The sequence below is a fragment of the Tetrao urogallus genome (assembly GCF_951394365.1).
Source record: "Tetrao urogallus genome assembly, chromosome: 5".
NCBI classification, from domain to species: Eukaryota; Metazoa; Chordata; class Aves; order Galliformes; family Phasianidae; genus Tetrao; species Tetrao urogallus.
In genome coordinates this window covers 48,788,071-48,815,581 of record NC_136818.1, presented here as the reverse complement: position 1 = coordinate 48,815,581, position 27,511 = coordinate 48,788,071, and the positions used below count along the sequence as shown (strand labels likewise).

The 27,511-nt window shown below is 40.2% G+C and overlaps 1 protein-coding gene across 1 annotated transcript; it reads right to left on the bottom strand.

Annotated features, from left to right (window-relative positions):
• Positions 1 to 341: 341 nt before the first annotated feature.
• On the bottom strand, positions 342 to 27,296 carry LOC306946813 (kinesin-like protein KIF20B; the record flags this gene model as incomplete). Its single annotated transcript, XM_079535914.1, has 32 exons — positions 342 to 392; positions 1,488 to 1,630; positions 2,100 to 2,232; positions 2,984 to 3,064; positions 3,676 to 3,879; positions 4,889 to 5,014; positions 5,670 to 5,834; positions 6,800 to 6,976; positions 7,869 to 8,024; positions 8,875 to 9,014; positions 9,271 to 9,396; positions 9,890 to 9,950; positions 10,850 to 10,988; positions 11,428 to 12,631; positions 14,770 to 14,932; positions 15,671 to 15,790; positions 15,999 to 16,060; positions 16,565 to 16,832; positions 17,404 to 17,551; positions 18,083 to 18,222; positions 18,811 to 19,065; positions 19,927 to 20,089; positions 21,481 to 21,627; positions 22,091 to 22,162; positions 22,629 to 22,740; positions 23,064 to 23,261; positions 23,853 to 23,901; positions 24,775 to 24,959; positions 25,954 to 26,092; positions 26,287 to 26,403; positions 26,572 to 26,658; positions 27,141 to 27,296. 32 exons carry the CDS (start codon positions 27,294 to 27,296, stop codon positions 342 to 344), a joined length of 5,487 nt encoding a protein of 1,828 aa, XP_079392040.1.
• Positions 27,297 to 27,511: the final 215 nt, after the last annotated feature.

Below are 27,511 nucleotides of genomic sequence, written 5' to 3'. Positions count from 1 at the left end.
TACAGGGGAGGCAAAACAAACAAAAAACAAAAGAAGCAAAAAAAAAAAAAAAAAGAACTCCTTCCCCCCACCCCCAAAAAAAACCAAACAAACAAACCACCAAACACATCATTCAAGAAAACTGGTATTTATTTCAACTTCAAGAGTCAGTTTGAAACGTCAGAAAGACACTATACACCTATATATACTATACTATATACAAACCTAAGAACACAACTAAGCAACTGTTAACGTTCAATAACAACCAGTTATAACAATAACAATATAACAGAACTAAGTCCTGACTAAGTGGAACAAACATGCTTCTTCAAGGTTATTTAGCGTTTTTTGGATCGTAGTCGTCACTTGATGATTACATGGTCGCTTTCCTTCTTGTTCTGTTCCACAGAAACCTGAAGAAAATATTTCAAAAGTTACTCGTCTTTTTACACAAGACTGACAATGACCCATGCAAACCTATTTCTTCCCCTAAATGGATTTCAGAATGGCATTTGCTTATTATCTTTTAATCAGAATTCTATAGGATACAGAGATTCTGTAGGATACAGAAATCTATAGGATACGGAGATTGTTTTAATGCAGCTTAATCAGAAGGAACAAATAAGACACATGTACAAAATGCTGTTTATTTTAAAAAATACCCACTCCCAAAGAAATCCCGAAGGCAGCATTCACTTTAAAATGCTTATTTTCCAATGAGCATTCTAATGCACGTTTTGTGAAACATGGGGTGTTCAGAAAACATTTCTAGCCTAAATCCCTGTAGCTATGACTTGCCCAGCAATTCACTTCTCTGTTCAGTTCCATGCTCTCAGAAGTACAGCGAGAGAAAAAATTGTCTCATTTCCTTCGTGCTCTAACAAAACCCATTTTGGTTTCTGCCCCCCTCATCCATCAAATCAACAGAAAATTCAGTGGGATGTTACAGTGTGGGCAAATGAACACTATGTTGAACAGAAAAAGGACTCTAACATAATTAAAGGATGCGGCTCCAACAGAGCAAGAACTCTCAGCACCATAGCTGCTGGCAGAGTCACAAAATTGCTTTCTGAAATGGTGCATCAAGTCCTGGCACTTCAGATCCTTGACAAGTTGGCTTGGGCAGGATAACGCAGTTTCTGCATACCTAAAGAGCTGTTCAAGTTGTGCTTTAGAAAAGCATAGCTGCAGTAGAATAATCCCAACCCAACACACTGTAAGTAACTGTGATTCCAAATTGGAAGACGTCTCCATGATTGCTACATTCCCTGCATAGGCTGCTGTAAGCCAGCAGCCAAATGCAGAGATCTTCAAAGAGAAAATAAAATAAAACTGCAGGAAGACCAACAAGAATGACTAGGTCGAACAAAGAAATAGCTCAGCACTTTCAACCTCCTCCTGCAAATAGATGAAATCTTCAAGTTTGTTGGACTCCTGAGTAGTTTATGTTGAGACAAGACTACAGAAATGCATTACATTGGACAGAATAGTAATGTGTAATCGCTCACCCAAGAAGCAGGTATATCTAGAGGGCAGGAAATGTCAGCTGAATACAGCTTCCTTTTGGATCTTTTTGGCTTCAACTCCTCCTTTCCAAGACTTTCTGGTTCAGGAGATTTTGGGGAGCTTACTGCTGCCATCAGCTTCTTGGCTAGAAGAAATTTGTTTTGATTCATAAAGTGACCAACTTACGGATTTCGTGAGTCTTTATATCAACAAATGCCAAAAGCTTCATTATAAACTTGGTTCATAAGTGATACATCAAGTTTAAATTAAAATATTCAGAAATTGCAATGGTCCATCAAGGGTATGAAAAACAAACATGACTCAGAAGTCGCTGGAAGTGAGGAACTTCGGCAGGAGCTAAACAACAGGCCTAACTTTTGTGCTGACAGAAGCACAAGGTGGAGTCAACTTCCTCTGCATACTTGCAGATTTTCATTCAAGTAGTAATGAATCTCGGAAGAGATGAACAAATGCATTTATTTCATAAGTTGAAGAGCAACGTAACATGGCAGACAAGTTCTCTAAGAATATATACATTCATAGCCTACAGCAGAAACAAGCCATTCTGCAGTGCCTACAGAAGGTGGAATAAATCTTACTTGTTCTACACCAACCTTTAGAGTGAATAATAGAAGGAGTACTTTGAAGAAAATCTCCAACTTTTTGTAGAGTTCCATCACTCCTGCTAGTCAATCTTCTACCGGAAGTACACACTCGCTTTCTTAGGAAGTACTCTTTTCCGGGTTTCTGTTTAACAGACACGTGAACAAGAAATAAGAGCATTGTTTAAGCTTTATTTTAGGTCAGTGTTATCTTAAGCCGACATTTTGAGCTTTGCTACTGACACCTCTGTTTATTATGCTAATGATATTACAACTGCAAGTAACGTAGACAATTTTATACCCTTTAGGGAGTTGTCAAAGTCTCAGCAATTCCAAGGCATAAGTTTCTTAACATTTGTTAAAGAAGCAGTAGTTTCTTTAAAAGTAAATCCCAAGCTGTGGAGATGTTTCTTACATAAGCTGCTCTAACTATAAGAAACATAAACAAACATACAAAACAGAAGACAACACATTGGGAAAAACCTACTCTTCACACTCTAACCATGCCAAGGATACTCCTAAGACATTAAAACATCTCTTTTTAATCATTCCCATGCATACAAATCACATGAATCTCAGCTTAATACAAGGGCTTCACTTACAGAAGCACATGATAATACGCTCAGGCTTCTCCTCCCAACTATTCAGTCTGCCATATCCTTTCCACCAAATCATTCCACACTACAGCCCAGCCATTGTACACTCTTGGGACAGACCGACTTGCTCTATGGTAAGCTTATGGGATTTAATAGGAGGAGGTCATAAGAGTTTAAGATTCCCATTCAGCTACACAAATAAGGATAAGACACTGCTGCATAAGAATGTTTACTCCCTTCAAATGGCCACACAATGACAGAAAGTCCCAAACTAGCTTCCAAACTAGAACAAAAACCAACCATTTTCTCGTCACTTGTAGAGGGTGAATTACAAGCCATGGCAGACTTTGCATTTTTCGAGTTCTCACTTATCACAAAATCCTGGGAAAATAAGACAAGTTTTAGCCACAACTCTTTTGGAAAGATTCGCTTTTCATTAGGTATATCACAAAAGCAAACACTTTCAACGCTATTGCATTCAGTAATAGGGAGGTATTTGCTAGTGGTAACAATTCCAATGTGAATCAAATACTAAATAAACATTCAAGTGCACAAATGGGTTGGTAGCATTATTAAGATATCAGTATTAGACATCCTGTGATGCGATGCCATCCCCATACAGAGTGGACTTTGTTCTCCCCAAGACTCGTAAGAAGCAAAACTGCATGTTGACAAGTCAGAGGAAACACTCAGATATTTCAGACAAAATAGAAAGCAAACGTATAAGAAGTCTGAAAAGCTGACTGATGTCTACAGATTTTCAAAGAAAATTCACAATGGAGTTGAGATAAAGTCTTTCCCTTCTCTTAAATCATTATCACCCAGCTTGGCTAGTAGTTTAGTTTCATTAAAGCTTGGACTCTCCACGCCAAGGTTCATCAATTAAATGCTTCAACTACTTTCCTGAGATAGAAGTAGCATTTTTTAAAGCTTAAACGAGGAACGGTAGAAAGGCATCAGATATTTCGTTTTCTGTTTGGTGTAGGTCATACCTCATCCATGTCATCACTTTTTCTCTTCTTTCTTGTCCTAGGCATTTTCACCCTTGCAGGTAACATGCTGTCGCGCTGCTTAATCTCCATCTTATCAGGTTGCAGAGTTGGCAGTTGGATCTCCACCTCTGGTTTTGGGAAACAACCAGTTTTTCCATTTTCTGTGGATGCTTCAGAAGAGTGGAGGTCAGTTTCCAAATGCTCCTGATAGCACAGAGAAATTTTAAGTGCAAGTGTTAGGGAAGCCATGAGATCAAAAACTATCATGCATCTGGAGAAGGATATGCAAACCTGCAGTATCCCAGCTGTTAGCTTACAGAACACTTCTAACAGAAGAAGCAGTCTATTTCAGTTACAGCAGAGTTTAGCCCTTCTTTCCCAGAACCTGTTACAATTAAAATTATTGTTTCCAATCTAAGGTAACAGAAAAAGTTTTCCATGTTACATTGAGCCTGATGCTTTACAGCTCATTTTTCTCAAGGGCACAGACAACCATTCTCTTTCTACAATTAACTGACATGATCTTCTTCATCTCAACTCTGCTGCTGCAGAACTGGGCAGGAACAGAAGCTTTTGACGCAAGTGCCTTATTATCGTCCAGCTTAGTTTTAGGCAGTTTGCCCTTCCTCTTCTACACTAGAGTTGCAGAGATCCACCCAACCCTGTTTTTCTCGGCAGGAACAACAGAGTCAGAGCTGTGATCACGTGGACTCCTCCTTCTCTATGGCAGGAATTCAGCCAGTAGCTAGCATATCAAAAGCAAGTTCAGATGTTGAACAGAACATGGAAGACGGGCTGCTGGGGACATCAGGAAATGGCAGATGGCTGCTACTACTGCCATGAATACATAGAACTGCTACTTTACGAAAGCTGGCAAAGTTAGAAATCCTGCAGGGGAAGAAAACAAGTTCCATTTGCTGTGCCCATTTCAGTGGCTCTGTAAATTGCTTTCCAGGTGACTCATGTAATCATGAGCCACGTCATAAGCATCAACGAGAGGAAAGTTTTCAACTGCAAATAAGAGGAATTCATCACACAATGGTTTCAACAGCTTTTATTCCTACCAAAGGCTATGAAAACAGATGATCTGATCACCTTGAAAGGGATAAACAAAGCTTGAGAACTGTGTAGAGAACTCGAGACCTTTTCCTACTCATTCTTTATCAAGATCAGTACAACTACCACATTTTCAGATTTGAAGTCGCATACTAACCTCAGATTCATTTAATGAAGTGACACCGCTAGGACGTTGAGTTGATGAATAATTCCCTTTAGCTTCACGTCTTCCTGGAATACTTTCTTCATCTCCGTTTTTAGTTTTGCTTTCTTTTTTCACAGCCTGTAAACATTTAAAATCAGTGAAGATCAAGCTGTGCAGCACACCTCCAAAATACTTTGAGTTTTCTAAAGTTTCCAGTGTAGAATCTCAAGCTCAGACACCACATGAACAAGTAAGTTGACCTTCACAGCACAAATCTGTGAAGGTAGTAACATCCATTCATCGTGTAATCTTCAGATTCACCCTACTGGGTCTCTCCAACAGCCTCATTCAGTACTCTACCTCCAAAAGAGACCAAGTCAGATGTTACTTAGGGACAAAATCTGTAATGCTGGTCGTCTTGTCATCCATTCAGCCCGTACTCTCCGCACGCTCACAGCTGCTATGTTAGAATGCCAGAGACTAAACCTCTGCCTAATCTTTAGTGTCCACACATGGAAAAATTGAACACATGGAAAATTGAACGGAAAAGTTCCATTGCATATATACAGAGGTGGAGTTCCAGTAAATAAAATGCTTCTGAGAGGATGAGAGCACATGCCTGAGTGGAAGACAGAAAGAACCAACACTCATCACTGAATATGTCGTTAAAGGACTCTATGTTAAGAAAAGTGATTCTAACTCCTGGGAGATTTCCAGTATCTCTAGGAAAACAGCAGAACAAAAAGGGGGGAACAAGACTTTGAGTACATATTTTCTGTAAATATAATCATACCTTTTCATTTACAGAACGATCCATTCTACCTTGTCTTTCTTCAAGTAAAGGTACTTCTGACAAAGCCTGGGGGCTATTGTGGTTGATGCGTTGTTTTAATTCCTCTATAAAGTCATCTTTGTCAGCCAGTTCTTTTCTTAACTCTTCTATCACAGTTTCATTATCCTAATAAACACCGTAAAAATTGCTGAGTTGCAGGATTGGCAAAAGGAGCTAACACACACAAGCAGCACTGCAGTTACTTAGTAGCAACCGTTTCAGAATTGCAGGCTAAGACAGTAAGCTAATCAAGAACAATAACATTGCATGGTTCTGTATGGTCACTGCTACAAGTGCAGTAGTCACCTTATTGCCTGGGAAGATGTATTACAATATGTATTGAATTCTTTTCTTTTCTTCTACTCTTGTGCTTCAGCCTTTCTCTTAAGATACAAGAATAAAAAGGGTTTTTATTTGTTCACAAAGACCTCTGTACTGTGAGAATTGTCAGCCCTTGTAGGGGAAGTTTTGCTATGAGCGCGGCTCCCATCCCACAGAAGGAGATATCCAAGCATTCTCAAAAAAGCACAACTCAATTAGTCTTCTGTTTAGCTTCTGAAGTTCCATGCTACTGCTTAGATTGGCTGTCCTGATTTAAAGCTGGACAGTGAAATAAAAAAGGCAACTTCCAGAGATCATTCCCCCTCTGCCTTTGATGCTTCCCTGCATCTCTCTTCCCATCTCCTTCCGTCTTTTCATGCCATTGTAGATACTAGCTCAGAGAAAACAAAGAAAGTAAGAAACCTGAGACAGAACTACTATCTGACCAAGTATTGAGCCTAGCTTGGGACCAAGAAACGCTGTGAAGTATGGGAAAAAGTTACAGACGTCCAGACTAACCTTAGGATCAAAAGCATCAAACTGACGTCCGTTTATTTGAACTACTAAAAATTTTGAAACTCTAGCACTACCAGAAATGCTGTTTCTGAAGAACGGAAGTCAAATCTGGTGCTTTTTTGGTTAGCTGCACTGCACACGATGTCAATACGACAGTGTTTAAGAACAGAACTACACCCAAAATACAAAGAGCTGGCATAGCGTTTTGCAGAATTTGTGGGTAGCCAATCAGGCAGGAAGAAAAGAGAGCTGACCTTGCTTGAATCCTTTAAGGCCGATCGTTTCAGTTCTGCTATTTCTCTCTCTCTTTGCACGGCATTAGCAGCCAACGTTTTGAGCTGCACTTCCAAAGCTTCTACTAACTGATCTCTCTCTTCACGCCACTTTTGAAGATTGCTGTCCTTTTCCTCCAGCTGGGCAACAAGTCTTGCCTAAACAAAGAAAAGATTATCGATGAACAGCACTAGCACACACGGAAGTGTTCTTACAGTTTGGTAGGTAGCACTGTTTTACAGTCTTAGTAAATGTACGATCTCTTCAAGATCCACGGGAGCTCTGGAACTATTGCACTACAAACTACAGAAGCAAAACCATGCTTCTATTAGACAATCTCTGTTACTCTCCTTGTGAAAAATTATCATTGGTATTATTTAAGAACCTCCACTTCGGTTTGCTCATTTAGTGATTACTAACAGTACCAGTCTCCTCACATCCTCTGTGCTGCTTGCAGGTCCAGAAAGTCAGGACTAACTACTTCCGGATGCAAAAAAGGTTTTGTGCACCATACAGATGTACATGTTTGAGAAGTTACATGACAACAGCTCAGTGAACAGCTCAAGCAACCACTTTGTTATCAGTCACTTCTTGGAAAGTGATAAGGGAGCAAAAAAAAGGGAGCAGATTGACCCAGCAGTTTTATTCAGTATCTGGAGAGAAGTTTGTGGGGTTCCTTTGGAAACTCCATTGCCTTTTTCTTCCTTCTAAAGGCTTAGAGGCCTTCTGTGTTCCAGAAAAGAAAACAAACAAATCCTACTGTTCAAAATGTTTTCTTAGACTCATTAAGCAGTAATTTATTTTTCAACTGTAATTTTCTTATTTAAGTCCCACATACGTTACATTTCATTACGTAGGTAGGAAAGCTTTGTCTTTTTGTGACCCTCCTATTCCTCCCTTTTCCAAATCAAGCAGTTCTCATACGAGCTTCATAAGAAAGCAAGGGGACTTGGACAAGCTACTCTTATGTGCCCATACTGTTAGTACTTGGCGTGAAGTTGTCCCCAGACTACAGACTCTGGATGACTCTGCCAAGACCTCGTCACTTACAATTTCTGCTTGTTGCTTTCCGTGCCGTTGTCGGTCCTCAGCAAACTTCTTCATTTCTCTGTTGCGAAGATTCTCAGCTTCTTTTACCTGATTCAGGAGTCCTTTTTTTTCCTTCAGCCACTTCTTTCTATCAGTTTGATACTTGGCCTCACCTGTCTATTTCAAAGGAATCAGAAATGAAAAACTAAGTGATTAAGGAATAAAAGTCTTAAAAGCCAGGACGTCATTAAATAGACTTGTTTCTACAAGATCATAGAAACATTAGCAGTTTTTACTACAGAATGTTCCCAGTGCATGTATTGCATACTCATCAGTTCTTTTCCATTTAATAATAATATTTTTCAGTATTTCTTATTCAGACTGGAGGGACTCCACAGAACAACTTTTTCTCTTTATAAATGTTCTCACAAGCATTACAGAACTTACACCGAAAGTCACTGCATGAAAAACTATTTTAACTTAAAAGTGTCTAATATTTTATGCTGCCTTGCAGGAGATGTAGATAACTTGCACCTCCTTTGGGGTTGAAAGACAAAGAAACGTAACACAATTTACGCTGTAGGAATAGTCCATGTGTACTCAAGAACGTCACTCCAATCCACAACAACTTTATCTCCTTTTCTATCGCAATCAACCTTACTGTCAGACACACTCACATATAGCATAGAGCATCTGAGAAACTACTTGAAAAAAAAGAAAAATTCTTTTAACCAAGGCCAATTAAAATTAGACCCTCAGCACAACAAAAAAAGGCTTCCTGGCGATAAAGTTAGGTGCTGATTTGGATAGCTTATACAAATTGCCCAAGCAACTAATAGAAAAAAGGTTGGACAAATGTATGTTAAGTTATAATTTGCTTTCAGTTAATACTCCTAGCTGTACCTGGTCCTTATTGCACACTGCACTGCAGGTTGTACAGGAAGATTTTTCCATCAATGTAACAGTTTACTTTATCATGTTATAAGTAGTCTCCTAAGTTGAAGTTACAACTTTAAAGTGAAGTTACCTTCAGCTCTTTTTGCAGCTTTATTAATTCTGTATGGTTTTCATTCACGTTTGCCTCTTCCCTTTCCCTGTCCTTTTGCTGCCGGTCACTATTGCTCTGGTTCTGCAGTTCTCTGCATCTATGTTTCCACGTCTCCAGTTCTACTCAATACACAAAAAGAGGTTAGACACCTTATCGTTTCAAATGTGTATTTGAAACACCACATTAATGACTTTTTACTAAAGCCACTTAGGTTTTGCCTGCTGTAGAACAAAGAAATAACAGAAGCTTTTAACAAGTAGAAATTTGTTGTTCACTATGGAACATTAATGCCCAAACCAAATGAAAATGGAAGTGGCTATCACAATACATCTAAAGCACTTATGCATCACTGCTCCCTTTCCACTGAAAGATTACCTGAAGCTAACCTTTCCTTCTCTTCTAATTGAGCTTCAAGCACTTGATCTTGTTCAAGCTGAGTCTCTTGTTGTTCTTCTAATGTCGTCCTCATAACTCCAATTAGTTTTTCTCTTACATACAGATCTGGAGGTTTGAAAATTTACAGATGAACTCCCTACTAGTTCCCGTTATCCTCTCCCGAGGAGTTTTCAAGTCGAGGTTCCCCCATGACCAAAAGCTCTCTTGAAAGAAATAGAGCATCTCTATTGAAATATTCACATACAGATACAAACAGAGTTCTTAAGTGACTCTTACCAACTTGTTTTAGGTGAGAATTCTAGTGCTAGGGACAATCAGAATATGGAGTTTATTACATGAGAGAATGACTGTAGTTCAACTGCTCTAAGTTCATCCAGCCTACAGAATCTGTTATTGCAGAACTTGACATTTCAGAGGTTGAGTTTACTTCAGAAGGTCAACTAAAACAGCACATGAGCAGTAGACTTTTTAAAAAGCACAGCAAACCTATCATTTTAAAAATATAAAAGTGTAAGACCTACCAAAGCCATCAGCAATGTCACAACATTGACATGGATATTACACAGAGACATAGAGAGAGGGAAAAATAATGGCTGACCTTCACGTATTTTCTTATATTGACTGGAGACTTCTTCCAACTTTGCATTATTCAACAGCTCCTATATTTCACATTGAAAGAAAAGCATACACAGTAGAAACAAGCAGAATTTTTAAGACAGCCTACAATCAGTCATTTTTTCATAAAGTACAAATAAGCATTCTAGCTGATAAGAAGGGTTTGAGGTAAGACATTTCAATTAACATACAGAGATGTCACTCATCAGAATCAGGTTATATGCAGTTATTAAACATGTATTTACTATGCAGCTTATTGTATTTAAAGCAATCTGCCAGCGCTCTGCAATGACAAATTATTTGAACACCTTTCATGGTCTATCACTAATTTCAGTTGGCTACTTTCATTTTACCCCAATTTCTGTAAACTTTTTCCTGTTGCTTGGAAAACTTGCATCATTCATTAAAATAAAACAAAAATTCCAGTAAAATAGCTTGCAAGATATCTTCCTGCTTAATAATTAATCTTAACCAGTAACATCACTGAAGATGAGAATAAAGAAAAAAATACGTATGTCTTATACCAAAGAGCCTCTGGGAATCAGTCTATTTCTCGTCAGGTAAATACCATTTTTCTTCCCAGTTATCAGCACTTTTCACAGGAGTCAGGTTTGAGGTTTTGGAGTTGCCACAAATACCAGAGGCAAGGCTACTGTTACTACAAAGATCACCACAAGTCCCCCTCCAGAAGCCAATTAGCCATTCTTTTCACAAACATTATTCAAGACTACCAACAAAGTTTACTTTCCTCTGTTCGTTATCTTTATGAAACCATGTCTTGACTTCTGGTCTCCTCTACAGCTTCAACGGCAACATTCACTAAGCGTTGCTGCTTGCCCCACCAGCGTGACACATTTTTAAGCTTCGTAGGTAAGGTTTGAGCAAACAAGTTCTAACAACAGAAAGCCAAGCACAATCTTCTAGAAGAAACTTGACTACAAACCTCGCTTTGTATTTGCAGAATTTGTTTCTTGGCATCAAAAAGTTTGTCTTTTAAGTCTGCATACTCTTCTTCTTTCCTCTGCAAATCTTTTTTCAAATTCCGCACAAGGACAGAGCTCTCAGCAACAGCCTTTTTAAGCCTTATGTTAAAAATAAAGAGACAAAGAACATTACTGTACGCATCTCATGGAAACAGCATTTGTGTCTTAATCCAGGCCCTGCCTGCTGGTTTCTACTTGTAAATAGAATCTTAGATCTATCTAGACCAGTGACAAGATTTAAACAATTACTTTCAAATTTCAGCTTGCCTCTCATAATCAGATTCTGAAGCTACAGATACTTCAGATTCTGTTCTGAGGGATGTACAACAAAACCACCAGAAATCCCCAAGTTATTCTTTGCTTCCTTGCACGCTCCTGTTTTCCCTCTGAACTCAAGTAGCATACCAAAGCATCCTAAAGTAGTAGCTTGGCTACTGATAAACATGCAAAAGCATTAAGTCAAAGGGATGTTCACAAGAACGAGTTTTAACTCTAGCTCGTTCTCAAAGGGCTGTAAGTTATCTCAGGAGTTACTTACGATTCTATAGTTTGCATTTTCTCCTTTTCACTCTTTTCCTTTTCCCAAAGAGAGTGTTTCATCCGCTCCAAGCTGTTTTTCAGCTGCACAACTTCTTCCATCAGATTTGCTTTTTCATTATTTAGCTCTTCAACCTTTGTGTCTTCATTAGCAGACTTCTCCTGCAGAGCTGCCATAACTGTTCCTAGATTTACAATAATGGATTCCTTTTCCTTAAGTAACTCTTCGAGTTTTGTCACGCTGCCTTCCTTTGCTCTGAAAGCTTCCAGGAGACATTCAAGCTCTCTTATTTTTACCTCACAGTTGGCAACTTCCTCCTCAAATTGTGCAATTACTCTGTGATCTTCCGCAGCCTTTTTTTCAAAGTCCCAGGTTTTCTTTTCTACTTGCTCTTGTAACTGATTCATAAGATCTTCTTTCTGACTATCTGGATTTGTAACCTCGCTTAGCTTCATGTCAAGTCGATTATTACAATTCTCAGCATCTTTCAGTCCCTTCCTTAGGCTTTCAACATCTTGAAGCAGTGCTTCGATCCGCTGACTTTTTTGTGAGGAAACATCAATAATACTTTTGCATGCTTCCCAAATCCTTTCAAGACCGTGGTCAAAGGAGCGGTCCTGTGCAAGATCTGACAGAGAAGAAGCCTGTGACTGAAGGCATGCAGAACTAATTTGAGATCTCTCTGGTTCATCTTCCTCAGAGCCTGAGGAATCCTCTACATTGACTAAGTCAGTATCGATAGCGTAGGACTCTAAGTGACGTTTGTATAAGTCACCTAATTTGGTCTGCACTGCTTTTACTTGTGACACTTTATCAATTATGTTTTGTTTGGCAACTTCTATGATGTTATTTAGTTGAACATTTTTTTCTTCTAGCCCCATATTTACAGATCTCTGTTCATCCAGCTCAGAAGCAATTTCCCGATACTCAGCTTGACACTGCCGAAGTTGTTCACAGAGGTCAGCAGCTGTTTCTTCAGAAAAAGAGAGCTTAGTACGCAGGCTTGTGACCTGCTTACTGAGACCTTCTTTTTTATTTTCTTCTCTCCTGCAATGCTCTTCAAGCACAGCTAAGTGACGTTCCAAGGTTTCCGTTCTTTCCCTCAGTGCTAGTACTTCCATATGGTACGCAGAGCACTTCTGCGTCACGTGTTCAATTCTCTTTTGCTCTAGAGTGCTCTTTTTCTTTCTCTCCTTCACAACAACTGGAAAAAAAACACCACACAAAGAAAAGGAATGCAGCTCACGTTGATGAAAATCAATACTAGGTAGTAGTTCACAATACCAAGTATCAACTACTAAATGAAAAACTGTCTTAACATGAAAGCCATACCCTCACATCTCGTGGTATTTGAAAGTACAAATGGAGTTAAAGCCCTCTGAACTCGTAATCACGTGCCTCAGACTTCTAGACATAGTTTGCAGCAAAAAGCTTTCAGTCCGCAAGAACGCTTTTACCGTGGCACTACTCCAACCTTCCACTGCACACTAGTAGAACATGTGGTTAGTTTTAAGAAACATGGGAACGAAATAGATAATTCAGCTATATTGCTTCCACCTTCCCTGCTTCAGCAATCCCTAGAAAACAGCTAAGAATCCACCTACTTCTAAGAGGTATTAGACAGTTCTCTGAGAAGTTTCATTTAAACTCCTGGTGCTCTTACTTTAAAAAGATAAAATCCGGGACAAGTTGATCACTTCAGTGTGGGTATCTGCTGTCTCCTTTTTTTCAGTTGGTCTCTGAACAACTTATGGGGATTCCTACTTCTGTCCACACCTACTATTTTTTTGCATAGAAAGCTTGCTCAGAAAAAGGTACACATTTGCAGACTCAAGTTTCCATAAACAGTGCATTAGCTTGGGGCTGGTTTTTCCTTAGCTAGTGAGCACTAACTAAAATTACATGCATTTTCTTCCTATCAGAAGTGACTCCTGCTGTACTTCTTCCTTGCTTTAGAATCCAGCTACGTCCATTAAGTAATATGCATACTTTGCTTCAGCATTTAAAAAATAAGTCAAGACTTAAATGACTAGGGATTGTGACAGCACAATATATCCCACAGAAATTTTGTAGAGTCCCGCTATTACTACAACCACAGAAAAGCAGAACTTTGTAGCATCCACACACAGCCAGCATTACACACAGATACACGTGGATTGCATGGAAACGGCCTCTTAACCATTCCAACAAGTTCCACAGATGGCCCCCAAGTGATTTAGAAGTCGTTCTGAAGCAACAGCAGTGGCATCTTCAGTCCCAAACCAGGTTTTGGGTTTAAATTGCTCCCAGCACCTCTAGCAAAGGTGAGTAAAATCCTCCGTTGGAAGACTTAGAAGTAATCTAAATGCTTTGTGCTGAAATGTACAAGCAAACACTAAAGCAAGAGAAGTAAGACTGCAAGAAGGTATGTGATGTTTAGTCTAGAAGCTCCTTATGCACCAAGTAAGGAAAAAGCATGATCCCAAAACGTGGGAAACGGGACCGAAAGCTCAGTGAATGGTGTAAATACCCTGAACTTCAAACCAAGATAACCTATCGTCTCTAATGAAATTTTGCTCACGCTACTAGGATAACTAAATTCTATAAGAGAATCAGCACAACACACCTGTGCTCATTGTTACATTGTGTATATTTAATACAGTTAAAGAAAATATATTAAACAGTAATTGGACACTTACAATACAAATTAAAAAAAACAACATCCAACATGATTGAATAGTCAGTATTTCTTCACAGAAAACTCAAGGCTGACCTTGTGAGTATCAGTTATCCATTTTAATTCCTAGCTGGAAGAGTACTACCATTAACTTTTTAAATGAGAGCTTCAGTCATATGATTATAACAAGCCTACTACAACTGGAAGTACGACAAAGTCCACATCAGCTCTATTTCCCTTCCTCTGTCTCTGGTAATACGAATATGCGTGATACCATTCAGTGGTCACATTATTTGGCATAAATACTGGATCCTAAAGATGGCAGAGGGAAATCATCCAAGAGAAGCATTCTCATACAAACAAGGCATGGCTTTCCTCTCTTGCACATATTTCGCAAGAGAAAGGCAAGAAAGGAAGGGACTACAGCTAAGCCGTGGATGAGGAAAAAGCAGCAAAAAGGAAATAAATAGTGCAGAAAGCTTTTATTTTAAGCATTCAGAAATGAACAGCATAGGACCTTCTGCAAAAGGGATATTTACATTACAGTTACTTCTATTTACAGAATAACACGGGATTTTCTCCTCATACCATAAGGTTGCGCTTCACAACCTTTTGCTTCCATTCCAGAATAGGAATCAATTTGGTTTTTTGGAAGACCCCTGGCTCAGCGATGGAAGAAACTGTACCTTTCTTTGGAGGTGGCTCTTCCACAGGAGGCTTATCTTCAAAACAGCGCTTTCTGCCCACTTCCAACTCACTTTCCGCACGTCCCTTGAATTGGCTGCTTTCACTAGCTTTATTAGAGTTCTCATTTGCCAGCTTTGTTTTAAATGTAGTTATAGTCTTTTCCTGTATTGATATAAGACCAGTTACATTGAAGCTGAACAAAAGGACCACTTAACGCACAGTAATCTTCTGTAGGCAAACATTTTCACAAAACTACACAGCTGCAACGTTTATCCAGGGACCCTAAAGATGTCAGTTACAAATCCCAGCAACAGCAAGAACAGGTACACCTTCAGATAAGGACGAGCACAATACTCGGTGCAGTACACAAGGGAGAGCAAGAGCCTAGCAGGTTACAAAGCAAAAGACTTGCACACATTCCAGAGGAGTTTACCAGAGTGACAGAATTAACTATAAATGCTTTCAGAGCTACTTCAGGCTACCACACATCAAGGTAGAAAATGAAGAAAAGCCACCAGAAGTGGTATGCACACACACTTCTAGCCAAGCTACTCTTCACATACTCAGTAGCTTGCAGTACATTAGCCAGGAGAGCTCTATTAACTGCATAGAATGTAGAGGTATCCTGGCCATCCACTCATACTTCAAACTCCGCTCAATATACTCCTACTGCTGCTCTTCCTTTGATGTAGGAGCGTCAGGTAGCAGTTGGTGGAACACACTGATATTTTTCTTGCTTGCGTTAACAACAACTATCTTCAGATTAACCTGAATTGTTTACAATTTCAAACAGTAACAGCTTCGTACAGAAAATCACTTTTACAGAGGTGAATGCATTACAATCATAGGGTTTGGGATGGGTTGTTTCGGTGTAAAGATAGTGAGATGGGCAAAACTCACATAGTCCTTCACTTTTTCTTCTAAATGAGATCTCAAGTCTTGTAGCTTTGTAATAATGGCATCTTTCTGCACCACGACGTCTGTTAGCACTTGAATCCTTTCGTTTTGCACATTCATTCTCTTGGAAACAAAATAAAAAAATAGTTCAGTCATCAGCTTCTAATGCAGTGTTAAGTAGCCGAATTGCACAATGCATTTTAAACGCAAGTTCAGTTTCGCTAAACTTGGTGAGAAAGCTACTCCTGGAGCCTACTGGAACAGCATTTTAAGCTACCACAACTTGGTTTTAAACAAATAATCCTACACAGGATTTTCGTGATAAAGTTACCTCGGTTGCTTCTTTCAGTTGCTCAACAGACTCATCCAATTGAATCACCTGCATTTCAAAGTCTGTAACACACAGAAAAACTGGCATTAATAAGTAGCCAATAGGTAGTTTACTCAGTAACCCCAGATGTTCCCAGACATTCTGATGTTGGAGTAGATTTGAAGAAATTAATTCATTTGCACGTGGCCTGCACTTATAGGAGTGTTTCAAAAGTTGTATTTGTTGGAATGAAAAGGTTGCATCAGCAAGAAGTAAAGAAGAGCAGGGATTACAGTACAACAGCAAAATCTACACAGGGACATTTAACCCCATACTTCTGAAAGCTTCAGCCTGCTAGCTGCAGCTTAAGCGGAAAAAACATGAAATAACCAAGAACCGTGCAATTGTTCAACCTGAACACATGCACAGAACAAACAATCACTTCATATTGCACACAGGCTTTGTATTATATACAGGCGATGGCTCCAAACGTAGAACATCTCCTCTACTTCCAGCTCAAATTGCTTATGTCTACTTCGGATTAGTGAACTATTTCTTTCTTCTACCCATGGCATCACACAACTCACCTTTGTTCTTCTGTCTCAGCTCTTCCTCAGTTTTAAGTAGTTTGGTGTTTTTCTCTGTCAGCTCTTCCTTGGCCTTCATGAGCTCAAAGCCAGCTTTTTCCAGCTGCTCCTCAAGCCGACCAATAGCTTCCTGTGGATCCTCTAGGGATGCAATGTAACTATGTGCTGCCACAGCTTGCTTTTTAATATCCATAACATCACGCTGCAGAGAATCAAGAATGCCCTCAAGATCAGCACAGGTGTCACGCACTGCGCTATGTTCTCCACCCTGGAACACAATTTCTTGTCAGTTACAGTTGGTGGATAGCTACCTACGCAATAGCTGTTACTTCTACAGATAGTTTGGATAGCCACTGTGAAGTCAACCACCTAAACAGTTTTTAATTCCAGCTTCAAAGCCCACCTTGCAAGTTCACATGCAACTTAACAGAGAGTTGTATTGGGGGGCGCGGGGAGTGGGAGATATGAATTGGCAATCTAGCAACAGCTATTATATTTTATAGTATTTGACGACCCACTATCACACTCCTTTTTTATATTACCACAGATACAACTCCTGCAAATTTAACCTGTAAGCTAGGATTCCCTTTTTCCTCGAACACAGGGTCATTTTTCGTTTTCTGTTGCAGAAACACAAAGAAAAGCCGTCAAATTCCCAAAGCTGTCTGAAAGGCTCAGCAACCATTCGTACTAGATGAAGAATAGATGCATCTTGCTCATCATACAGCAACACAGCCTGCCTTTCCTTGTGACCAGCCTTTCAGCTCCCTAAGACGTGCCCATACCACTTAACTGGTAAAAAGGAAAGTATTTAAGAAAAAGCAAGAACGAAAAAATACCAGGGGTTCAGCTTGTTCGCTGCGAGGCAGATTCTTTAGTTTCTCTTCGCCTGGGTTGTCAGCATAACCACTTACAAGTTCCTTCAAAATTTCAAGGCGCTTTTCAGAATTTCCTTCAAGCCGTTCTCGTTCCTGGGAAAGGCATTCTCTGTAGAACAAAAGACAGAACATACGTCAGCTAAAAGCCAACCCATCTCAACCGCTACGTTATTAGCGCAGTTTCTTGAAAACAAAGATGTTTCTCTATTTCGGCACCACAGAATAATACACAGAATATTACTGCTACACTGACAAAGAAATGTATTTCCCCACTCCCCAAGACCTGATGGAGGTGAGGGAGAGCAGCAGCAGGTGACAACAGATGCAAATGTTTACTAGAAGACTTCTTCCTGAGCTCCTCAAGCCAGAAAAATTCTGTTTGCCACTAAGAGAGCAGTCAGTAAAGATACCCTCCTCTCCTCAGCCTCCAAATCAAAGCCTTTCCTGCGCTGTATTTCTCCTAAATTCCACCGTCCAGGTAGACATTGATTTCTTACCAGAGACCAAGTAAGAGTAAAAGAGCAAGTCCAGCAGAATAATAGACTATTCTTTCATCCAATCCAACTCTCAGCAACACGGGAATACACCCTCACCTTTCCTTTTCAACCAATAACTTTAAGAGCGTTTAAAGCTAACTTACTTGAACTCTGTTTCCTGCTGAGCAACATATCGGGTAAATTTTTGGGCCACTTCATCACAAATTTTCAGTTCCAGCAGTAACTTGTCCTTCTTCTCAGCAATAAGTTGGTTCCTCAAGTCTTCCACAAGACTCAGCAGTGCCTAGGATAACAGCACTATTAAGTTTTTCATCAAGCAATGGTTTCGCTAGAACTGAGTTTTCTCCCTTCACTCTATTTGAAAATGACCTCCCACTTCTTTTATTAACTTATTCATAAACAGAAGCCTTCACATTTGGTCCTAGCTCAATAACTTACAGGCTTGCTCAGATAAGTCATTTGCCAAGAAATCTAAAGCAGATAATTCATATAGAATTCAGCTGTTACTTTGCAGATGCCCTTTTTTGGGGGGGGGTTGGGGAGGGGTGGGAACAGTCTGCCCAGAGAGATTACGGGTACCCCCTCCCAGAGGTGTTCAAGGCCAGATTGGATGGAGCCCTGGGCAGCCTACTCTAGTACTGAATGGGGAGGTTGGTGGCCCTGCATGCGGCAGGGGGGTTGGAGATCCATGATCCTTGAGGTCCCTTCCAACCCTGGCCATTCTGTGATTCTGAGATTCCACTTAGTTCTTAACATTGAATTTAGGGACAGAAAGGGTGCTCAGAACGAAGAGGAGGGAGATGGAAGAAAAGAAGGATGTTGTTACAAGCCTCAGGGATGCACTAATTCTTAAAGCAGTCTGGGCACTTACTGAATATTCTTCTTTCCCTATCAGGACGTTATTTTCTTCGTATTTCAGCACTGTTTCTTCTCCTGACTTCTTATGTTCTTGCTCCATCTCATAGTCATCATCCTCCACTACATCTTCTAGGGTCCAGTCCCACAGAAATCCAGTGCTTCTCCTTGGGACGGTCATTTTAGAGCAACAGGGCATTGATGACCCACTGGCTGAGTTCTGGCCAAATGACTCATCACGAGGAGGAACAGATGCATCCGTTACTATGACCTGCCCAGGAAATAAAAGAACAAAGCCATCAGTATTCCTTCAACCTTGACTAGTACTTCCAAGAGGGACCTGCTGTCATTTCCTCTCCGGAGCTTACTACTCCCCTGGCCTATAGCCTTTGTTTGGTCACTACTTCAACCAGTTTTCAAGAAAGTAGAAAGGAATTACTGCAGACTCCAATCCTCCCCTTAGTCTCAAGACTATCACTAGCCAAACAACGTGCAAGAACTGCCACTTCACGAAGCCACAGGTTTCTGCTTTTGCTTTCAGTTTCCAGTTGCACTCAATGCAACTGGACATCATCTTTTCAGGTCTTTGTCTTGCACAACCACATCACCCTCGTAGGCTGCTCCTTCGACTTTCCCACTTAACCTCCTTAGATACGGCCACAATCCGAGGGCACACATCCACCAGTCACTCTTCAGACAACAAACTGCCAACGCTTCAAACACTTCCATCAAGCCTGCAGCACTGATCGGACAGTTTAACTTCTTCAGCCTTATATCATGACTCTCATTCCTACCCATTCTGACTAACCTCCGCTTCCCCACTGAAGCCTCTTACGGCCATAACACAGCCTTTCAAACTCTTTGCTGCTCCATTTATATTGTCAGGGCTTGACCTGAACAAGAGTCAAAATTACAACACGTATGGGCTAGCTGGATTGGCTTTCCTGGGTGGGATCATATTTTGGGAAGAGAGAAAAATTAAGTAAATAGTGGAGAATTTCCTCCCGATATGACAAGTTGCTTCTTGTTAGGCTGAAAACCTTTTAGGAATAAGATTCTCAGAAGAGAAGGGCTTCCGCCCTCACACCCCAAAGAAACACAACAACCCCAGGAGAGACTACAGCACACTCACTTTTTGTGCAAGAGCTGAGAACCTCAGCACGTTGAACGTTTCATCATAGGCTGAAGCACTCTGGCTGATGTTTACTAACATGTGTATCTTCCCTTTTCCACTGAAGAATCCCTGAAGAAAGTGCGTCAACTTACTCTCCCGAAACGGTATGTGCTGCTGCACCCTTTGGAGACAAAAACCACAGCAAAGCCCATTACCACAAGTTAACAACTTCAGTTCAGTGTACGAGCTATCCAAGCGGAAGACAGCACATTAATAGCGGCAGAACTCCTTACATCATTTTGGGTTGTGGGCTGTTTTTAATGCTATCGCTTTTTGCTAGTCTGCAGACAGGCTGTGTGGTTGTTCCAGCTACTACGCAGCCTTTATCTTCTTGGACATCGCACAAGAATATTTAAAACAAAAAGTACGTCCAACATTTAGCCTATGTTAGGTCACACGGCCTCACATTACCTTCAATTCTCTCTCTCCTTTCTCTTTCCCTTACCATCTTTGCAAAAACGGCCTATCTACTTCTCAGAAAACAGTTTCTACTTGTACGAAAACCTCACCTCCCTGGTGAGGTTGCCCACTGCACTCTTGATAGCTACTGAATTCTGCAAATAGTGCAAGAAAGCTTCAGATAGTTACACTGCTGTCACAACACACACACGACCCATAAGCAGCTCTACTGCAGGAGTGCTAAACAAGAGTCGTGTTAAGAAAATGACTATCAAAGTCATCTATCAATATGATAAGTGATTAAGCTTCAGTACATTTCTTCTGAATTGTTCAGATGTCAAGTGATCAGGACCAGAACATAAAACAGTTCTGAACACATCACAGCTCTTCAAGAAGCTGCTAACTTTAACGGCACCCTTCTTACCTAGAAAGGAAGGACCGACGAGAGACTAAACCTCTAGCTAGGCCTATTTTCATCTTCTTTAAAGCACAACAGAATTTGAGTAGGCTACCAGGCAGAGTGTTAGCAAATAAGAGAATTTCTTCAAGCACACAATGGCATTTCCCAAGCACAGAGCACACTTAATCTGTGCGGGAGAAAGACATCTTCAAATGAGAATCTACAGAGAAAGCTGCTCCTGAGCGGTTGCATCCAGCTGTGACGGTAAATAAATACTACATCCTTTTAAAACACAGAAAGTTCTGCCTGCACTCACTTAGAGCCCAACCGCAGGCAAAAATAGTAGGTAGGCTTCTCTTCTGTCTGCATTATTGTAGAGAAAATAGTGAAGAGAAACTGTCTATCTTATCCCAGGATTTCTTTGAGAAGGCAAGGCCAGAAGAAACAATGTTAAGTTGCTTAAGTCCACGATAACACGTTCAAAGATTCAGAACTCAAAGGTTTACTTAAAAAAATCAAAAGTAAAAAATAAACAAAGACGGCAAGTTTATAGACCACTTTGTTAGATCAACAAGGCTTCACACAACTGCAGAAGTCTACGTGTACTTTTCACTCATGCCTTAGCTTTGTACTCTGCATTTTAGACAATAGCTTAAACGTTGCACGCAATACCTGAAATCCACACCTGGTTTCCAGTTTGTACAAGGACTTACTTTGACTGCTGACTGATCCTGAGTGCACTGATACACTTGCTTAGAGTCAGGAGAGACGTATTGATATTTCCACTCTCTTTCAGCCTATCACCTTCGTTGCGCGTCTTGGTATACCTTTCTGAACCAGCAAGATCACACAGGGATAACCTGAAGGCAGATAAGGAAAATTAAGTTTTCTTGCCTCGGAACGTGCCCTGATTATTTTCATTTCTAACACAACCACTCCTCCCAACGGAAGAATTTCTTGAACCCTCCCATGCTTTTTAATGTTGCTTTCCTAGCGAAGCTGCACGCTACTTCCTGCCAAACGCTTCTTCAACAAAGCTTCCATTTTTCTGCCATGCGCTTCTTTCTGAGGACTTAACGTTAGTTCAGAAGTCGAGTGGAGCAGGATAGAGGAACATTGTGCTGAACAGGGGGCACAAGATGCAGAACAGCACTGCAACTGGATGGTTTAGTACCGTATGATGATAGGAAATGGGGAACCACCGCTCATACACGAGGCTCCATCAGGGAACACTGAGTACGTAGCCTAGTATCAATACACCAACACTGAAAACAACTGACAATTTCACCCCAAAAGAAGAAGGGACCTTTGCTCTGAACTTACTCATTGACTCGTGTCACTCGTGGCATTTCAAGGTCTTCAATTTTTAGTAACTTGATGGTAAATATACTGTGGCTAAAAGGAGAAATTTAAAACCAGTAAGGAGAAATGAAGAAAGGACAGAAATACATGTATTTTTACAAATCTACAACATCTAGTCAAAACGCTGCTGGATCTACTTGAGATTCAACTAACTTCATAATTCTACTGGATGCAGTAAGCCTTTTAAAGAGACTTTTTTCTCGGCTTTTTTTGCTTTTCTTCCCTCCCCCAAAACACCAGTACTTAGACAGAAGAAGGCTTAGTTATTCTGCTGAGAGTTTTTGATAAAACAATTGGCTTTTGTACACGCTTATCTGCTTGAAGGACTAATCCATCTTGTTTCAAGCACTAGAATCACATGCAGTTACAGGATATCTAATGGAACACTCGATATCAAGCCTCTTTAAAGCCTTCTGCCCTACAAAAGCCACAGGCAGTATTTTCACTTATCCCTCTTCCCCACACCATCTTATACCCAACCTCAGACAAAGTCTCCCACCTTCGGCTGGAGCAAGCATTCAGCTTTGGGCTTGCAAAACTCCGGTGTTTCTGTCCCAGTTCAAAAAGTTTAAAAGCTTCTTCACAATCAGAGACCTGAACCCACTGCAGACCTTTCAGAAGAAGGAAAAGTGACTTTGGGAACTTCATTAGCAAATAAAGAAATGAGGTATACAAACAAAGAATAATACATTTAGTCAACACAAGAAAATACTGTATTAAGTCTGCTTCAGACACACGATAAGCTGATGAGAGATAAGACTGAGATTCTTCCTCCCATGGAAAAGGGCAAGATACAGTATGCCTCTGCATTCAAGCAGACATTTCTAGAGCTAAACTGAACACATTTAAGAGTTTTCTATCTCAGAAGAAACATTATTACAGAAATAGCACTTTTCCATGACAAGCTTGGTGATTTGCAAAGCACTCCAGTTACCTTTCACGTAAGAATATCCCTTGTTGTCTGGAGCAAGGCCAAGTGTCTTTTTTTTCCTGTCATCTGACATAGGAGCCAGTAAATCATAAAAACATTCATTGTAAATCTCAAAAAATGAAACCCAAACAGAGAACTTTGAGAAATTATCTAGAGATAATCTGCTAGATTGTTCTGATCCTTTTGAGAGATTTCCTACACCTGCAAAGTAGAAAATATTACAAGTCAATCTAGAGACAGCAAAACTAATTGCATTTAAAAATAAGTAACGACTAAGATTACAGCAGCCTTGTTAATTAAAGAAAACTCTTCCCAGGCAAAAACCACGGACATCCCCCTCCTCCCATACACACACAGAGCATCTGGAAGTCATATGCTTGCCCTACACCTTTGCAAAGACACATCCACTTGAGAGCTTGCTTTTTCACTTCCAAAACCTAATCTAACGCGTCTAGTTGGGTTAGAAATATTCTGAACTCTTCAAAGGCTTTTTAATGTAGTTCTTGAATGCCCTAAAAGCCTGTCAGAATATCACTAGGAATCTTATCACAAGCCATACTCTTTCTCTTCGTTTTATACTTACACCTCGTGCTTAACACCAGGTTATGCTAGACGTCCAAGTAGTCTCCTAACCACTTCATCCCTTCTGTTTTCTGCCCAGATGTCCTGCCCATTATTCCAATCCATCGCAAATAAAAGCCAAATAATCCTTTTATTATTAACATTAGCCAAGAGTCCGTTCTTGACCTTAGCAGTTAGAAAAGCTTCTGTATTGTTTAATACAAAACATACCCTTAGAATCAGCCGGTGCTTTGCCGTTAGTGCTATTGCGATGCTCTACCTGCAAAAGAAAAGAGAGACTTCTGGATTTATTACTGAAGCACAGCACCAACACACCACCTGTGTTTTTGTGGTTGTTTTTTTTCTTTTTTTAAAATACAGCTATATGGCCCTCCCAGAAAGCAGTACAGCATAGTTTCAATATGCCAACACCAAAAATCCTGGCAGTACGTTACGATTGGTTCAGTGCACTCATACACTCCTGCTTTCAGTCTTGTTTTTACCTTACTACTCATTCCTGACAATTCCTCTACTATAACATACTACAGCTCGCCGATACAGGGGGAAAAAAGAAAAATTGGAGGAGAATCCCAAACTGGAAAGAAAAATGCTTGCACCTAGTCAGTTTATCAGGTCAAGTGTTCTACCTACAGACATGGCTCTTGAAACCAGAGGAGGCACCTCTAGCACATGATCACATCTCATCCTACTCCATTAGAGAGTTAAGATCAGCATACAGCCGTTCACTGCATTTTCTTTCCACATCCTCACTAAACCTGGAACAGAGCTTTGGTTCATGCACATGTAGAAGACAGGTGTTGTTTCCCCCCGCCATACTTACAGATCATTGCAGCCAGACTTAACATGTGCCTGGGCTCTCAAAGTTATTCAGAAAGAATCTGACTGCCACCTGCCTTTGACGCACACTTAACTAACTCCTCAATAAGATCAATCTAACTCCACAACTGAAATACCCCACTATGGTGTGGCATGCCACTAAGAAGATGCTTCATTCTTTGTCGACAGGAACAGAAAGATGAATAAACAACTGCGTGAGAACACACAAGCCTCTTTCATCACACAATGCACAGGATCACACTGAGCTCTCTCAAGACGCATGTACTCATCGTTTCTTTATGAAGTGGTCTCCTACCTCTTTTGTCAGACGAAGCAAGGAATTTTTAAGAGCAGTTTCTTCTCTCACTTGGTCTTCAGTCAGTTTTATGTAATCTCGCCACCGAATAGGTTTCAGATCCATTTTGGTGTATAGCCTTCCTCCAATAGTTTTAAACAACATATCCATCGTCCTTGGCAAAATACCAACATCATCTTCTGTCCCTGTAAGCAAAAGAAAGGCCCCAGTAATTATCATGAGCAACGTACAAAGTAAACGAAGACGAAGATAACGGATTTGAATCTCAAGGCACACACAAAAAATTAGAGGCCAGTTACAGTCTGAAGCAGCGTTTGCAGTGTTACTAGTGAAACACAGCCCATTCCTTAGACATTACAGGGCATCACTTGAAAGCAGCCAAGATATACTGCATCAGCTTAGCCATAAGAGAAGGGGGAAAAGAAAACGCAGCAAAATCCCACATTCAACAAATATGCAAGTTTTCAACTGTTTTCCAGGCTTCCTCCCCTCTCTGAAATAATCCTGACATACAACCAGAGAGATGTCTCTGTAACACCACTGTATTCATCCCACCAACCTTAGTAACCAGTACCTGGGAGCCTTGTAACTATTGCTCAAGGAACTCAACTTCTTTCCCCACTGCCTTTTCTTAGAGCTCAAAAAAGACAAGCTTCTATGACGTTGTTATTACTAAACCCAGAAACTTGAAAAAAGATGGAAATAGCCTGCTCAAATGTTTCAAAATGTTTAATCTCTGCCTACGATAAATCCAACAAACTCAGACATACTTTCTTCAAATAAAAAACAGCATCTAAGATGCATAATGTCATTGTAGGAACCAAAACCAAAGTTGCTGATTTGCACCCTTCTCACAGACTGATCGTTCGATTTCACAGCTTTCTCTTCGCCCTGAGATTTGGAGTACTTGGACATGGAAGTCATGCACATCTCTCTGAAATTCCTGCTGGCTTACAAAGGACTACCACTGCACGTATACGCAAATTCGGGTAGTGACTACAGTTGTCACTTTAGTAATATATGTCATGGAAGAAGACTTTTCAAGGCTGCTAATATTCAATAGAAGGCAATGTACAAAGCCTGCTGAGTCACTAGGTAAGAAGTCAAAACATCTCTCTCTTCTAGAAGTAAATCCTGCTTCAAGAAACTAATTCAAGGAAAAAACTTTTCTACTCTTACCTTGGAATGTGTAGGTTTTCCCAGCATTTCTAACGCCATACGTAAAAACAAGGCGATTACATCCTTCTAGGAAGTCTAGCACTGGCTGCTTCACTGCACCTTCAAAGAATTCTTCTTGAGTTGCTTCAGGTCCAAACACCTGAACGTTACCAAGAAGCTGGTTAATCTCTTTAGCTTGTTTAAGCAGTCCTTACATACTTGTAGGAGTCAGATACACGCTTATAATCATACAGGGAATTCTTAAGAGAAACTTGTTGGTTCTATCTTAAGTAACAGAAGACAAGCAACATCTTCCACAAATAACTTAGAGGCATTTAAAGAAAATTCATTTACTCGTGAAAAGGTGAATTTCTGTATCGCCTGTCCTGCAGTTTTCTCAGTCGGTCGACTCCAGGAGCTCTTAGGGGGTTTCAGTATAACGCTTGTTGAGTCCTCAAGTGAAACACACCCCTATTAAAAGGAAGCACAAGTAATGCAGGCATCAAAAGTGTTTTAAAAGATCATCATAAGGGGAAAAGTAAACAAGTATGCATTAAGGGTTGTTTGTTTTCTTTTGTTTGGTAGCTTGGGTTTTTTCTGTTGTTTGTTTTTAGTGTTAAGATTAAGTAAATGTCGTACCTGAGATCCATTTGCTCTTTCCAGTGCTGTAAAGGGCTTAATGCGCAGGCAAACTTGTATGTGTCCCCTAGGCTCCAAACTAGACCTCTAAAATTGAAAGAGCTGGAAGTTACAAATCTGACTAGATCCTCTCTTTGATGATTAGCACATTTAGACAGCATTCTTTTCATCAGCCTGTTGTAACAGACTCATTTGATGACACGGGAAGCACGAATATTTCACTCTGTTTTCACAAGTGCTTTGGCCCCTGCTAAACTTCCTTGTGAGAGCCTAGAGTTTCAAAACAAATAATACTGCAGTACACTCATGTTCTGCATTCAGGCCAACTATAAGCACAAGTCTTCCATCACTCTGCTTCTCTGAAGTGACGTCAGCTTCACCCACTGAGACTGGTGCACCCCATAAGGTATCAAAGCAACACCACACATCTTGGTCTAGCCTACGCACAGTCTAAAGGCACAGAAGAGATGACTGTCATCTCCTCTTTAAGATGCTAATTCTTCTTACCAAGAAAAGAATGAAGCTTCTTTTACAAGATCCAATTAATTTTAATATTGAAGCTTTCTTACCCGGCTCATGTCTGAGCTTGAAGAAACCAAACTAAACTCATCAGAGAGATTTGTTTTTATGTCTTCCACATTTACCAGTCCTGTTCTTTCTGGAAGCTCTATGCCAGCTACATAGGATGGTCTCAAAATTTTATCTTCTTCTGAATTAGTTTCCATTCTGCAAGATGATACAAAAAGAAATTATTCTTTGCTCTTTCAACGCATGATGCAGAGTTCCTAAGTTCAGTTAGGTAATACGCGACTAAGTGATATCTGCAGTTTGCTTTGTGTGTGTGGACTGACTCTTGCTTCGTCTTCCTTTTCTGTTCTACTCAACTTTCTTTACCTCAAACCCACAAGCGTAACCTTTTTCCTATTCTCCCCTCCATCTC